The sequence below is a fragment of the Marmota monax genome, unplaced genomic scaffold (assembly GCF_021218885.2).
Source record: "Marmota monax isolate L192 unplaced genomic scaffold, Marmota_monax_Labrador192_F-V1.1 WCK01_AAM20220418_F8-fsc00059, whole genome shotgun sequence".
NCBI lineage: Eukaryota > Metazoa > Chordata > Mammalia > Rodentia > Sciuridae > Marmota > Marmota monax.
In genome coordinates, this window is record NW_026693595.1 from 10,891,960 (window position 1) to 10,907,627 (window position 15,668).

The 15,668-nt window shown below is 40.3% G+C and overlaps 1 protein-coding gene across 1 annotated transcript; it reads left to right on the forward strand.

The window, feature by feature from the left end:
* The first annotated feature begins 2,620 nt into the window (after window positions 1–2,620).
* Window positions 2,621–14,480, forward strand: Kcnv2 (potassium voltage-gated channel modifier subfamily V member 2). The gene is made up of 2 exons (XM_046459387.1): window positions 2,621–4,024; window positions 14,223–14,480. The coding sequence occupies exons 1-2, from the start codon at window positions 2,621–2,623 to the stop codon at window positions 14,478–14,480; spliced, it is 1,662 nt and encodes a 553-aa protein (XP_046315343.1).
* The last annotated feature ends 1,188 nt before the right edge of the window (window positions 14,481–15,668 follow it).

Here is a 15,668-nt window from a genome sequence, read left to right on the forward strand (position 1 = left end):
CATGGATTTTTAAATGTACTCCCCACTTGATGAAGCTACCTATTCCAGATACTTAGCTGTTGTTGACATTTACATGCATACACCTCAAAGCAAAATCCAAACAACATACCCACATGAGCAGATGATTCAGGGTAAAGAGCAATCCATCAAGGCAACAGTCCTCACCTACTGCAAGGTTGTGGTGTTTGTGATTAGGGTTCCAATGCTTTACGAACATTAACAACTGCAAAATTTTTAAATGCAAAAGCCTTGAGAGTATTGAAAATTTAGGCAAGTAGCACTATGTTATTTTGGAAAAAAGGGAGGAAGTTAAAAATATGAAAATGGTGATACTCTTACTTTTTATAATATAATTGGTCCTAGAGGGAAAAATAAATCCTACATTATGTCAAAATTATTATGACGGTACTCAACACAATATACAGGACAGAACAGAAAAATGGTTAAGTGTGTGACTAGAGTAGCAATATCAATATTGTATGCCAATATGAGAACACTAGAAATACATTTAGGAACTTAAAGGCTGAGCCTGGTAAGCAGCTTTATTGTAAGCCTGTAGGCTGAAGGTAGTTCAAGCTCAACAGTATCAGTGAGTATTACATGAGCAGGTGCAGACCCCACAGCCACTTTACCTCTTAGCAAATTTGAAGCAAAACTAAAATTGAACTATGTGATAGAGCACTACAAATCAGTGAGAAAAAATTAATTAATGTGTTGAGACATCCAGATAAATACTTGAGACCTTTACTCTTCACATCAAACTTAATTCCTGATAAATTTTTTAAGTGAAAAATAAAATTATAAAAAGGAAAATTTTAAGACTTTCAAAGTGGTAACGAGTTTTCTAATATGACACAACATCTGGAAGTAATAAAAAATTTTATATGAGAAAATATCATCAAAGACTAAGATTATAAAAAATTATAATTCATGTCACAGGTGAAAAACCTCTTTTCATAATATATTAAGCTCTCCTTCTAATCAACAAGAATACCAGCAATTCAATGAAAAAATATGAGCAAAATACGTGAACAATTTGCAGAAAAATATAATAGATCATAATCACATAAAAATGCTCAATCACAAAAAATACAAATTCAAATTAAACTGCATATTATTCTCACCTATAAAACTTGGAGACCTCAAAAATATGATCATACATTCTTATTCATTGATGGTGAGTTGTACATTGGTAAAACTTTTATGGAGGGAAATTTGGTACTATCAATCAAAATTGTAAATGTGCAGTCTTTGACCTAGTAATTCCATTTCTAAGAATTTATCCTTCATATATATTGAGCATATGTATAAGGTTATTTGTTGCTTCATTGTTTATAAGATCAAAGATAGAAAGTCACCTGATTGTCTCTTATTGTCAAACAGCTAAGTGGCTATTATCAAAATGAGACAAATATTTATGATCAGATATGAAAACACCTTTAAGATATATGGTTAACTGGAAAAAGCAAAGTGTATACAACATTCCTTGATATGAGTTCATAATAGAAAGCTAGTCAGATTATACATGGACATAGGTAGATTTTTGCTTATGTATATTAAGATTTTTGCTTGTATTTATTTAGAATACCTGAAGGACAGCCAGAAACTAGTAAAAATGGTTGTTTCCTTGGAGGTGTATCTGATGCTGGAGGTTAGAGGTAGGGGAGAGAGAAACTTTTTACTGTAGTGCAGCTTTTTATCTTTTGAATTTACCAGGAATGCTAGTTATTCAAAATAAAGTCAATCAAAAAGTCAATTCCCTCAGAATAAATATCTTCTTCTCTTACACCTGTTTGTTTTTTGTGCTCTTTTGCTGTCCTTGCATATTTTTATCATTGGCAAAACCATTAGCTCCTTGAGTGCTACAATTCCATCTCCAGCATTATCACAGTGTCACGAAAAGGGATTTTTTAAAAAATGATGTTTTGAAGGATGATGAAAACCCTTTTCTTGGAATAAATCTGGCCACCTTTAAACAAGGCTGTTAAATACTCTTTCATTCAATCTGGGGATACTGCCTTGAAACATGTCCTCACTGTTTAAGAGGATGAAAGAAAGGTAAAAGCTGAAACTGACTTAAAGATCTATCTGGACTCCTGCGCACTGCTGCTAAGGAGAACCCATGTGGGAAAATGTGATTGTGTGGATGGATGAGAAGGAGATTATTTAAACTCTTACAGGATCCATATTCTAGTTAATTCAGTTGATTTCTTCCTGGCACACATATCCTTCACAAGGGCAAGGTTGAGTGACATTTTTATTAGCAATAATCTCTGCCTTCTTCTGATTATCTAGAGATTTAAGACCACATAATCATCCTCCACGTCAGAGTAGGGCAGGAGGAGGAGGGAATAGGCTAAGAGGCCCCAAATCCCTCCTAACACTTGTTTCTTCCCTATCAGCAAGATTAGTCCACAGCACTGTTGACTATGTTCAGACCTAGCAGGCCAGGCAGGGCCGAACTGGGCTTTCCAGGGCCTGAGGAGCAGCATTTCTGAGAGCAGGGCCTGGGACCTCAGGGGCACTTGTCCAGGCAGGTCTCTCGGAGACAGTGGCAGTGACCAGGCTAAGGACCCTACGACAATCAGGGTAACAAGCAAGAGATTTGACTCCATCAGCCATGCTGAAACAAACTAACAAGAGGAGAAGGTCTTGGAGCTACAAACCCTGGAGTACTCTGGAGAGTGAGGACCCTCCAAGCACAGGTACCAACCAACACCGCAGGAGCATCTGCTCCACAGGGGCTCGTTCAGGCTCCCAAGGCAGCATCATGCCATGGACCGAGGTGAGATATAACTACTATATCGAGGAGGACAATAGTGGCGGGGAGGAGGAGGAAGAGTGGAAGGACAACCTTGCCAAGGAGGACCAGCAGCCAGGAGAGATCACCACTGCACAGCTGGATGGCCATACAGACACTCCAGCCCAGTTGTCCATGCTGAACGTGAATGTTGGAGGTCACAGCTACCAGTTAGATTACTGCGAATTGGCCAGCTACCCCAAAACACGCCTGGGCCGCCTTGTCACCTCCACAACCCGCAGCCGCCAGCTGGGCCTGTGTGATGACTATGAGGCAAAGACGGAAGAATACTTCTTCGATCGTGATCCAGATGTCTTCCAGCTCGTCTACAATTTCTACACATCAGGGGTTCTGTTAGTGCGAGATGAGCTGTGCCCTCAAAACTTCCTGGAGGAGCTGGGCTATTGGGGCGTGAGGCTCAAGTACACACCACGCTGTTGCCGAATCTGCTTCGAGGAGCGGCGCGAGGAACTGAGTGAACAGCTCAAGATCCAACGCGAGCTGCGCGCACAGGCGCAGGCAGAGGAGGCTGAAGAGCTCTTCCGGGACATGCGCTTCTGTGGAGCACAGCGGCGCCGCCTCTGGAACTTCATGGAGAAGCCCTTTTCATCTGTGGCTGCGAAGGTCATGGGGGTGGCCTCCAACCTCTTTGTGCTCATCTCAGTGGTGACACTGACACTCAACACAGTGGAGGAGATGCAGCAGCAGGCAGAGGAGGGCACAGGTGGCGACCCGGGGCCCATCCTGGAGCACCTGGAGATGCTGTGTGTAGCGTTCTTCACTCTTGAGTACCTGCTGCGTCTTATCTCCACACCAGACCTGCGGCGCTTTGCGCGCAGCGCCCTCAACCTCGTGGACCTGGTGGCCATACTGCCGCTTTACCTGCAGCTGCTGCTCGAGGGCTTCACTGAGGAGGTTCAGGGGTACAGCAAGGGCTCAACACATGATCAAGACCTAGAGACGGTGGGCCGTGTGGGCAAGGTGGGCCAGGTATTGCGCATCATGCGCCTCATGCGTATCTTCCGCATCCTTAAGCTAGCTCGCCACTCCACGGGACTGCGTGCCTTTGGCTTCACCTTGCTCCAGTGCTACCAGCAGGTGGGCTGCCTCCTGCTCTTTATCACCTTGGGCATTTTTACCTTCTCTGCAGCTGTCTACTCCGTGGAACATGATGTTCCTGGCACCAACTTCACCAGTATCCTTCAAGCCTGGTGGTGGGCCGCAGTGAGTACCATGACCCCTGAGTTTCTCTACTCTTTTCATCCCATCACAAAATGGGAATTGATGTTAACAAGTTGGAAAGACATAGACATTTATAGTCTAGTAAGTAACTAAACTTGACTTGGTCTCAAGAATCTTTAAATCCTGATTTAGTCTTAAAATTCTTGACAGGCAGATTTTAAGAAAGATTCATTGTGAGTGTGGGTTGTTTCATTGTCCTCATTATTATTAATTACAACCTATGGATCATCCAATATCCTAAATGGTTTATAAAGTTTATGTCATGTAAATATCACATCCCTGGGTGGCAGTTATGATCACCATTTTCTTTAAAAAAAAAAAAAAAAGGCAAGGTGGGGGGGGAGTAGGAAATTGCTTCAGTTTTCAAGGGAAGCTGTAGATTTATGCAGAGAAGTAAGATTTGACTAAATAGTACTGACTCTAAAATTCTACTGCTTTTGGTTTTAGTTAAATCTGTGTGAACAGAAACATCTAATATGACACTATTTCTAAGTATACAAAAGTTCTTTCAGTATTACCTATACTTGTTCCATTGTACAGCTAGAGGAATAGGTACAGAGAGTTTGGGTGCAGACACACAGCTCTGGCTGCAAAGCTAGGATCAAAACCCTGTGCCCTTTGCACACCCCAGCACTATCGCTTCCAGACTTTAGTTACTTTTCATACCTTGCCTATTTGTACAGCTAATGTATTAATTATTTTTTCATTGTTTTCTTTTGTATATGTCTTTTTATATTTCTTATGCCATTTACTCAAATATCTGTGTTTCTGGTGTTCTTGATGTATCCCTGAAAATAAATGCTAACTAGTTCTTCTCAGTCCAGTGAATAAACTAGTATATATGAGAAAGAACTAGATATAGTCTTTCCTTATTAGAGTAGTTTGCAATGCCTTTAAAGATAGTAAGCAAACATAAAAAGGAAGTAGATATTTTCAATATTCACTTTGTGTATGTTAGAACCCACAGTCTGGTGTGAAATTCTGAGATGAACCATCACAGGGCTACCAACAGTGTAGTATAACATGATGGAATATTTAGAGCACTGGGTTCTAGTCTCAGATCTGTCAATAATTAACTGTGACTAAATGAACTTCACTCCATCATTCTCTCTGCTCAGTTTCCACATCTCTGAAAGAGGAAGTGAGACTTGTAGAGCTTTGCAGTTCAATGAGTCTTTCTTCCCTTGAAAGCAGAGAGCTCATATGTATACCAGGACTTACAAGCTTTCTTCAATGACAGGATGACATTAGGCTCTTCTAAATGAGCTTAGCCAAATGCCACTCCTCTGATCATATTCCAAGTAACGAAAGGTCATCCCCATAGTAGATAAACCGTGGGTACAGATGGAGCTCATGGAGAATGATTTGTCCCGAGCAAATGACATTTACTTTGGAGGTGACTAAGGCAGGAAGGCAAAAGAGTAAATCCTCATGATGATATAATACAAGGTTTAGAGTCAAATTTTAAGTTATCTAAATATCTTAAAAGGCTCACAGAGGTTGGCATTGGCCCTAGGGGACTCTTTCATACTACATTTAACCCACAATGTTTGCTTTAACTTTTTATGTATTAATGTAAACATTTTTATTAGTTATGTCATTAATATTGAATTTTTACTTTTAAAATATTTTCGGAAGTGAATAACCATTGATCCACTTAATTTCCTGATCTGTTTAAGGTACACTGAAGTTTAAAACTTTTAGTTATCCCCTTTTATGTTAAACTGAAATCATTTTACTCAAGATAAATGTTTTCTATAATTTTTACAATAATAATTGAATTACCATTCAGTTTTTATCCATAATTACTTTACCAATTATGCTTTTACCAATGTGAGGTTTTTCCTTTTTTTTCTTTTATTTTTTAGTAGCCATTATCTTTATCAGACACTATTTTCAACAACTAAATTTTGCACATTCTAACCTTTCCGTTTACCAACAGCCTTCATCCACTTTTTGAGATTTATACCAGTATAAATAATTATGTATTAGATAAATGATAGATAACTTGTTTCTCTTCATTAAGTAAATCTCTGAACACAATAGAAGTAATTCCCCTTGAATTTTAGGACTATTCATTCCCCAGAGCTGATGTTATTAATCCTGTTCTTTCCTGTACTTCTGATTACCTTGTACATTGTGTACTAAGGATTCTTATCCTCACAGAGCAAGGAGGAAGGAATGCTGTCAAGATGATATACACAAAGATGGCTTGGTTTTCATGTATAGGTGCAAAGTGAAAAGATACAAAATAATGGGCCAATTCCTCATTTAACCCACAAAAGTCCATCTTATTCACTCACTGTGCAAGAAGTTACTGAACACGAATGTGCCAAGTACTATTCCAAGCACTAGGGATACAGAGTGATTGGGGAGGGGATGAAAAAATATTTTCATCATAGAGCTTGCATTCTAGTGGACAAAGACATAATAAATAAGATATTGGTGTGTCTTGTGTGGCAGGATAGGCCAGAGAACAATATGGGTGGTAGAATTTCCCTTTAATGGTATAATCAGAGAAGGCCTCTTAGAGAAGGTGACATTGAGATAAAACTTGAATGATGAGGAGAAACTCACCTAAATACACATAACTAAATAGACGTCAGAATCTGACCAGTGGAATCCCAAAAGCAACTGTGGATCCAGTGGTCTCCATGAATTTTATTGATCAAACCATCTCATTATTTTAGAAATTTTGAGCACAAATAAGATAAATGTGTATTTAGTTATCTATAAATAAGTGATTTATTGCCATAATAATAATGTCTTAGAAAACACCTCACAGTCCAGAAGCTTAAAACATCAAGCATTCATTTAGCACATCAGTATAAAATTGAGCAGTTTAGTCTGACTTTAACTGGAAGGTTCTTCTCATTTGGTGTCACTTGTTCTCATGTCTGATGGTCAACTGTATGATAGATGGGAGGGGGAAGGTCTGGGCTGCACATCCCTCATATATAGAATAGGAATATGTGCTTGGCTGCGGCAAAGGGCAAAAGGAAGCGTACCAGCCCAATCATGAAAGTGCTGTATTGCTTCTGTTCATATTTTCTTAATTTATTTAATTGTTCATATTTGCTCAACCCAAAGCAAATCATATGGCTGTATTCAGTCAAGAAGCCAGACACGTTGGCCCAACCAGAAGAGGAAAGCTCTGGGAATTTACGTGGCAAAGAGCTTGACTACGGGGCAATATAACAATTAGGCCCAATATTAACGTTATTCTACTTCAGCAGTATATTACTGCTCAAATATATTGCACCCATCAGAAAACATACACTCACAAAATGACAATTTCAAAATGAGGTTTAAAAAAATTATGATTGATATTGTGTTATGCAACTCCAGAACTGTACCCCTTGTAGAATCTTTGCCACACATGCAAAACAGATTTTCTAATCTATTCTCTTATGTTTTTTAGTGTTTTCTGGACAACCCCAAACCTAACTTGCTTATAATAATCTTCCCTGTCTCTATGCCAAGGACCCTGAAACCTTCCTCATTAATTCTACTTGGAGTTTTAGGAATACAATCATTTTCATTATCGTGACTTCTCCTACAGCTGCAAAACAAATCCCTCATGGGCCCTTTCATCTGCAAAAACTAATGCATGAGGATATAAGATAGACCCGTCTTGCTCGTCTGTCAAATGGAGATTATTTGTGAGTACTAATGTAATAAGAAACATATGAACTAGCCTGTTCTAAGACTGCAATAAATAGAAGCTACCATATCTGGCTAGTTGATAGTCTTTATCACACAGAAGCAATAACCTTTGCTGCCAAATTTATTTTGGGGGAAATCAAAACAGAAGTGATTCCTTTTCTACTGGGGGAAAAAAAGACTGTAAAACATATAAAAGGGTCAATTGTTCTGTCAAGAGAGAACTTCCCAGTGTGCAGATAAACAGGCCATGCCTGGAACAGCTCCAGCAATTTGGGGGTTCTCTAGGTTGTCTGTGAGTGAGAGTTGTATGGAACAGATCAACAAGGACAATCAACTCTATGATGAAGCTGTAATTATTGGCCTCTTATGTGGGTATATTTTTAAGTAGAAAAGATCCATTGGACTATCAACAAACCATTTCATTCTGAGCCTTCCAGAGCAAGTTAAAGTTGTAGAAACCAAACAAGAAACTTAGGATGTGAACTCATTACTTCAGAAACTTCTGAAAAGAAAATTTATCTCAAGCCAAGGGACCAAATAATTGCACCCAGAGATCTTGCTCTGATCTTTCTGTTTCCTCAAATATGTTATCCTTTCCTTGCAAAAAGTTGGCATCTGCAAGATCACTGAAGTTTAATTTAATTGATTGCTTTGAGGAGATTCATTTGGAAAAGTGAACTAGTCAGATTACAGTGTGGAAGACAGAAACCAAGGTGGGTATTTGGTATAGGGAAATAGATGCATAGGTATTAAAAGGAAGAGCAAGAATAGCAACTGCAGGGAATAGCTGTTGGCCTTAGAGCTAGGAAAACAAATAGAAGTAGGCAGTTTAATCAGAGCTTTGGAGCACAGAGGAGGGGCACTGTGTAGCTGATGCACAGATTTCTAAGATGGTCCTGGAGGTTGGTATGAAAAAAATGCCATAGATATCTGTTTTACTGGAGGGATGATAGAAACCAGCAGCAGCAGTTAAGATCCTTCTGACCTCATCCCACCATCCAGGCTCCACAATGTGCCTCCACTTGGTAGAATATAACCAGAAGACAGTAGGTAAGGGAATCCCAGTTACAGAATTACAGAAGTGTATGGAAAGTGTCAGGCCTGGAATTGAGAGACACCAGAGAATGTCTGGCACAAGAGGGGTTAGAGTTCTCCTAGTTCCTTCAGAAACAGCACAGGAGCTATAAATGGGACAAGGGCTCATAGACACTTAATGACTTTTGATCTTATGGGTCCCTGATTTAGAAATGGTCCTCTTATACATCTTCAAAATATGCTCTTCTCATTGTCCAGTAGAACTTATGTGGAGCCTGATGGAGTTTTAGAGGGCAATGAGAGGTTCTGAATAAGCTCAGGATACAGAGGACAGCATACTGGGTACCTTCTTGTGGGTGGATTAATAGAGCCCAGACTTGAAATGGTTTTACTTTCATGCACACATGCCTCCTTATTGTGCCACTTATGTACATGTTGGAGTTTTAATATACAGATGAGTGTTGTTCTCTTCAAGGTGATTGTCCATGAGCTCATTCTAACAGTGTTTCCACTAATCGAAACATTCTTTGAATTCCAATGAGGAATTACCTTCAGAGATTGTGACATGTACATTTACTTTTTTGTGATGGTACTACCTATTTACCTTTCTTGAGGCTGCATTCAGTATGTTATTTATTTATTAACTTTTTTTTAGTCGTAGTTGGACACAATATCTTTATTTTATTTTTATTTGGTGCTGAGGATCGAACCCAGGGCCTTGCACATGCTAGGTGAGCGCTCTACCACTGAGCCACAACCACAGCCCCTGTGTTCAGTATTTTAAAATAGTCAAAAGTCATCTTGAGTTTAAGATTAGTACCTAGAATTAACTATCAAAGTGGATACAACCTTATATCAAAGTCTTGCCACAAGTCTTTTGTGCAAATTATAATCAAAACAGGATTCCAAAAATATTTGTTACAACAGTAGCATGGGTAAATATCGTCTTTGAAACCGACTGCTTTGAAGGTCAACATACGCCGAAATATATAATAATCTTAGGCAGAAAAGGCCAGTTTTTACCACCTTCAATTCTTTGAGAAAACTAGGAAGGATATTATTTTCAAAAATTAGTTTTATTCCCTGAGGTCACAATTCCTAGATTCATGGGTATCAAGACTTTCTCTATGCCTGTTTTTAAAAAACTTTTTACTGGTGCATTATAATTATACATAACAGTGGGATTCAGAGACAGACATGGTAGCATAGTCCCGTAATCCCATTGACCATTGACGCTGGATGCTGGCATTGGAGGACTGCAAGTTCGAGGCCAGCTTGGGCAATTTAGCAATATCCTCAACAACTTAACAAGAACCTGTCTCAAAATAAAAAATAAAAATTGGGGATGTAATTCAATGGTAAAGAGCCCTGGATTCAATTCTTAGTCCTGGGGGGGGGGGAGAAAGAATAAAAGGAAGGAAGGAGGGAAGGAAAGAAGGAAGCAAGAGAGGGAGGGAGAGATGGATGGATTCTTTGTAATATATTCATACATGCATTATAATTTAGTCAATTATTCTTCATTGCTTCCCCTTTCACTTTTTTCCCTCCTTTCTCCCCCTGATCCCCCTTTTCTACTCTGCTGGTTTCCCTTATATTATCACCCACCCCACCTCATTTTTTTTTCTCTAGCTTCTAATATGGGAAAATATACAACTCTTGACTTTCTAAGTCTGGCTTATTTCACTTACCATGTTCTCCAGTTCTATTTTCCTGCACATAACATAATTTTGTTCTTCTTCGTGGCTAAGTAAAACTCCATTTATGTATATATAGCACATTTTCTTTCTCCATTCATCCATTGATGGACATCTAGGCTGATTCCATAATTTGGCTATTGTCAGTTGCATTGTTATAAACATGGGTGTGCCGGCACCACCTAATTCTTTATGAAGGAAACACATTCCTTTTTCAAAGTAGAAATCCAAATACAGTCGTTGTAAAGTTTTGGAGGAAAATTTGTCCTCATAATGTTTGGCAGGTCAGGGTTTGCTGATTAATGAGTAAGCAGCTGGGGGAAAGTCACATTCTGGCTTTGGGGGGATCCAAAGTTAAGGAAAATATGTATGTTTTCAGCAGAATGATAGTTTTCAGTTTACAGAATGGCCGGGTCAACCAATTTTTCTGGATATTAAGTTGGCTTGCAGACATTTTGGTCATGTTTCCAATCCAACTCCTACTAATGTGAGAAATCACTCAATGAGGTCACCTGGGTCAGTTCTGGGCCTTCAGGGTTTAATGTCCATCTAGGGAGAAATGGTTTGGCATATGGAACCTGGATTTTAAAAGAAGTTCCTACAGCCAAGGAATCTTAATTCCTCCCAGAGCAAGAAACAGATCAGTAATTGAATCAAATTAGCCACAAAATAGACAACACATAAATTAACTGTACATTTTGAAAAAATTCTTGGGAACCAGTCGCACACAGCCTCCTAGCAGAAGAGGTCTTTTCTCTAAAATTAGAGATCCAAGACACAATAGGCACATCAAATATTTATTCATCTTTAAAGCCAATTTTCTTTGCTTTTGACTTTTCACTCAAAGTTCAGCCAAAGAAGAAACAAAACACAAAGAAGTTGGGGCTGGGGCAAAGCAAAGCCAGTGTGGGATTAATCAAAGCTTAAAATAAGCACTGTCTTGATTATTTTCCTTCCTCTGTGTCCTCCCTCTGCCCCTGACCCCTACCTCCCCGCACACACATCCTGGATCCTTGAGTGTTGGTTTACTGCAAGGACTCCCAGTTGGATTTTCCTGGATGTTTCATATCCTAAAGCTACCCCATCCTACCGCTCACCTCTGCACTCAAACTCTCTTTAGCCCTCCTCTAGGGGGTGTAAGTTAATGGTGTCAGTGTCAGATGAAAATTACTGCTCAACTCACACACCTGAGTGGAGATCTGATCGGGTTTTTTAACTTTTGATATGGCCGGTAAGAAAACACACACACACACACACACACACACACACACAAGCATCCATCACAGCCTCTCATTACCCTTTCACCCAGAAGTTAGGAAAAGCAGATTCTCTACAAGAGCCAGAGGGCACCCCTCCCCCTAATCTCCCTCAGCCAGCAATTAGCAGAATTCAGGGAGGAGCCTGTTTCCACAGCCTGTGGGTCCAAAGAGCTTAACAAATATAAAGCTTCTGGTACAGAGCGTACCTGTCAATGTTGGTCTTTGCCACCCTTTGGCTGGGATGAGCTTTAAGATATGGGGTCCCTTGGATTTGCCTACATGTTACATGCACTAACATTATTGCTCACATGTTCTATACCAGGCATTCCTTCATTTCCTGTAACAATCCTTTAAAAAGTAGAAACTGAGATCAAGAGAGCGTAAATGACTCACCCAACTCACATGGTTGGGAAGTGGATTCAAACCCAAGAAGTCTAGTGTGGTACCTGTTTTCTTAACCTCATCTACATCATCCTGCCTCTTCTATGCTTGCTTGTTTTCTTCCCCTATGGGAAAGGCAGCACATCACTCAGCAGTTCTCTCATCAGAGATGGAGCTCTGAGCCCTGAAACCTCACCGGGAGGTACACTTTGCCTTATCCTTTTTTTTTAAAACTGAGGATTGAACCCAGGGGTACTTTACCACTGAGCTACATCCCCAGCCCCTTTTATTTTTATCTTTAGAGACAAGGTCTTGCTAAGTTGCTGAGGCTGGCCTTGAACTTGAGATCCTTCTGGCCCAACGTTAGGATTTGCTGAGGTGACAGGCATGTGACACTGCCCCCTGGCACACTGTCTCCTTTTGATGGGCTAGACAGAGCTGTGATTCTTATCAGCTTCACCAGATTTTTCAGCTGACTCATTTCTCCATTTCATTCTTATTGATCAATCAATCACACTTGTAAGTTCAAACTGACCCTTACATCTTCAAAACAAAAATGGTTTCATTTCTAGGCTAAAGGCCACTTCAGAATGGTTAGTAGGTGAATTTGTATGATTACTGCTATCTCCTGGAATATTGTGGCAATGACTGTACAAATCAATGGAGCAACAAGTGCCACCTGAAGTTGTGCAAGGCAGAATTTACAACTGTGAGCAACAGCGTGGCTTAAGAGGCTTCTAGTAACTTGGCCAACAGTTTAGGGACCACAGGAAGCACATGAGACATAAAAAAAATGGGTCCCCAAGGGATTTTCCCAAGGTTTTCTCTGGCTATACTAACTGATAACTAGTCCCATGGGTATCTGCATTTTAAAACAGAAGCTTGTTAACCTAAATAAATCTCTCATTAGTGGGATTTAAAGCAGTGTGACGAGTGGTAAGAAGAATTTCATGTGGAGTGTGCATAATTTGAGTCTGTGAGGTCTTCCAACAATACCTTCACAAAATAAGAAGTGTTTCTCTGGACACTTGCAATTAAGGTGCCTTCATATAAAATATCTCCATTGAACTATATGACAACTCTGAGAAGTGCTATAATTGTCTTCATTTTAAAAGATGAAAGGAAGACAATGGAGGCACTGAATGCCATTTGTGTGCATGATAGTATGTTGAGTGCTATATATTTATTTTCTAAATTTAGTCTTCACAAGAATCATGGGAGTTAGGTGGTACCATCTAAGTAACTGAATGTTTTGCCCAAGGGGTCTCAGCTGGGAAGAGTCAGGGTCAGAATTTGAACACTGGTTTTTACTGGCTGCTGAGAGCCACAGCCAGTTGGAATGGCCCCTGGCATTTTGCCAATACTATTGGTTGAGAGGTGAGCCATTAAGATGATGCTGGATTGATTCAATTGTATATTAGACCCTTGCTGTCCGCCTCAGGCGGAACTACTTTGAAGTTCTCCCAGGGATTCCTGGAGAGTTCACGTTGGTTGGGGAAGTGCCGGAGGGGAGGAGGGATTTCCGGTTGGTGTGTGGTGTGTTCCTGAAGGAGTCATGCGTGGGCGGTGTTCAGGAGAGTTCCTGGGGAGTGTTTATGGAATGCTGTTGGAGTTCAGGCAATAAAGTTTCCTGTTTGTAGATACAAGTGCTTTGTGGCGGCTCGTTGATTTGTGCCCAGCTAGACTGCGGCAACTGGCTTTAAGTCCAAGCTCATTTCTAATACATTCGTGATCCAGGCCAACCCAGGGAACTCCTATTCTGATGCTGGCCCCAGCTGAGGACAGGGGTAAGGAGATAATAACCAGCATTTACTCAGCACATTCTGCACCAGGAATTCAACATGTTATCTTAAATTCTCTTCACAATAACCCTTTAAAGTAAGTATCTCTACCCCCATGTTATATATGAGTACTATGAGGAATAGTCAGGTTTCAAACCAGAGTCTTCAAGCTCCTTAGCCTGTATTCTTTCCATGGCATAAGTCCTATTGGCAGACTTTCTGATACCCTCTGAAGCTGGCTCCATAAGAAGCTGTTACATGCCCCTGGGTGCCTGCAGGGAGACAGAGGATGCCCTCCTGCCTGTTTCTGTCTTTCTCCTCCCTCATAATACTAACAGTTCCATTCTGCTTTCCCTCCATACAGGTGAGCCTCTCCACTGTGGGCTATGGAGACATGTGCCCAGAGACCCACCTAGGCAGGCTCTTTGCCTTCCTCTGCATTGCTTTTGGAATCATTCTCAATGGGATGCCCATTTCCATCCTCTACAACAAGTTCTCTGACTACTATAGCAAGCTCAAAGCTTATGAATATACCGCCATACGTAGGGAGAGAGGAAACGTGGATTTCATACAGAGAGCCAAAAAGAAGATGGCTGAGTGTCTGGCTAGAAGCAACACATAGCCCACCCCAAGGCAAGAGAATACTTCATAGGCTTTGTCTCTGGTAGATTCCAGGAATTTTAAGACTTCATTTGCTCCCTTTATTATTATGAATGGCAGAAAGAACATGTGGGGCAGACATACACAAAGGCATTCACTTCATAAAATTCTATCTCTAGAAATATTCATTTTGGCCAGAATGCCTCATTTTGCTCATGCAACTGAGTTGCATGCAAAAACCTAACCTTTCCAATGATGCTGATGTTGAAAATAGTTTGAAAGGAGCACTATCTTGGATTTGTCTTTTAGCTTCTCATGGCATCCATATTTTTGGAATTGAGTTCACTTGAGATAATTTTCTTAAATAAAATGAAGATGTTTTTATTCAGTTCAGGGAGATGGAGTGTCACAGCAGGAACTATGTGAGCTTTGGAGGTAGACCAACCTCTCAGTCAAAATCCCAGATCTACCAAACTATATGATTTGAGCCAAGTTACCTTAACCCTCTGAGCCTCAGTTTCTTCAATTATAAAATATAGGTAATAACAATTATCTTGAGTATGAGTATGTAGATTAGAGACACTTGTAAATGCTCAGTGAATGATAGATGTTTAAGTTGTTGGAGTGGATATTGTCTAATAAACTCTCTAGAACAGTGGTTCTCAATTAAAGGCAGTTTGGCCCCTAGGACATGTGACAATGTCTAGGGATTTTTTTTTTAATTGTCCATACTGTGAAGGACGGAGAGGGAGGCTTCTGACATCCAGTAAGTGGAGACCTAGGGTACTGATGAACATCCTACAATGCACAAGACACCCCCGCAAACAGCAAATTATCTGACCCAAAATGTCAATAATGCCCAATTTAAGGAACTGGTCTAGACATGATGTGGGAGCCCCAACTTGACCTGTGAAATAAGTCTGAGTGTATTAATTCCCCCTTCTTTTAAAAGGAGCCCCTCATTGTCCTCATATCTCAGGCCTCTGGCCATTCTCCTTTCCACAAAAGTGGGAAAAAATCAAACCTACCTTTTGAGTAATTGCTCTGAGTCAAGGACTGAACAAAGGGCCTTCACTCTGTGCTATGTGTCAGTTGGGAAACTAGGACCCACAGTGGGCCATGGTCATTTATCTCCCTGCAATTTTCTCCCTTCGTAGGTCTATTGGAAATTGAAGTCTTAAAATTAAAGGCCTGTCTGAACTGAGCACAC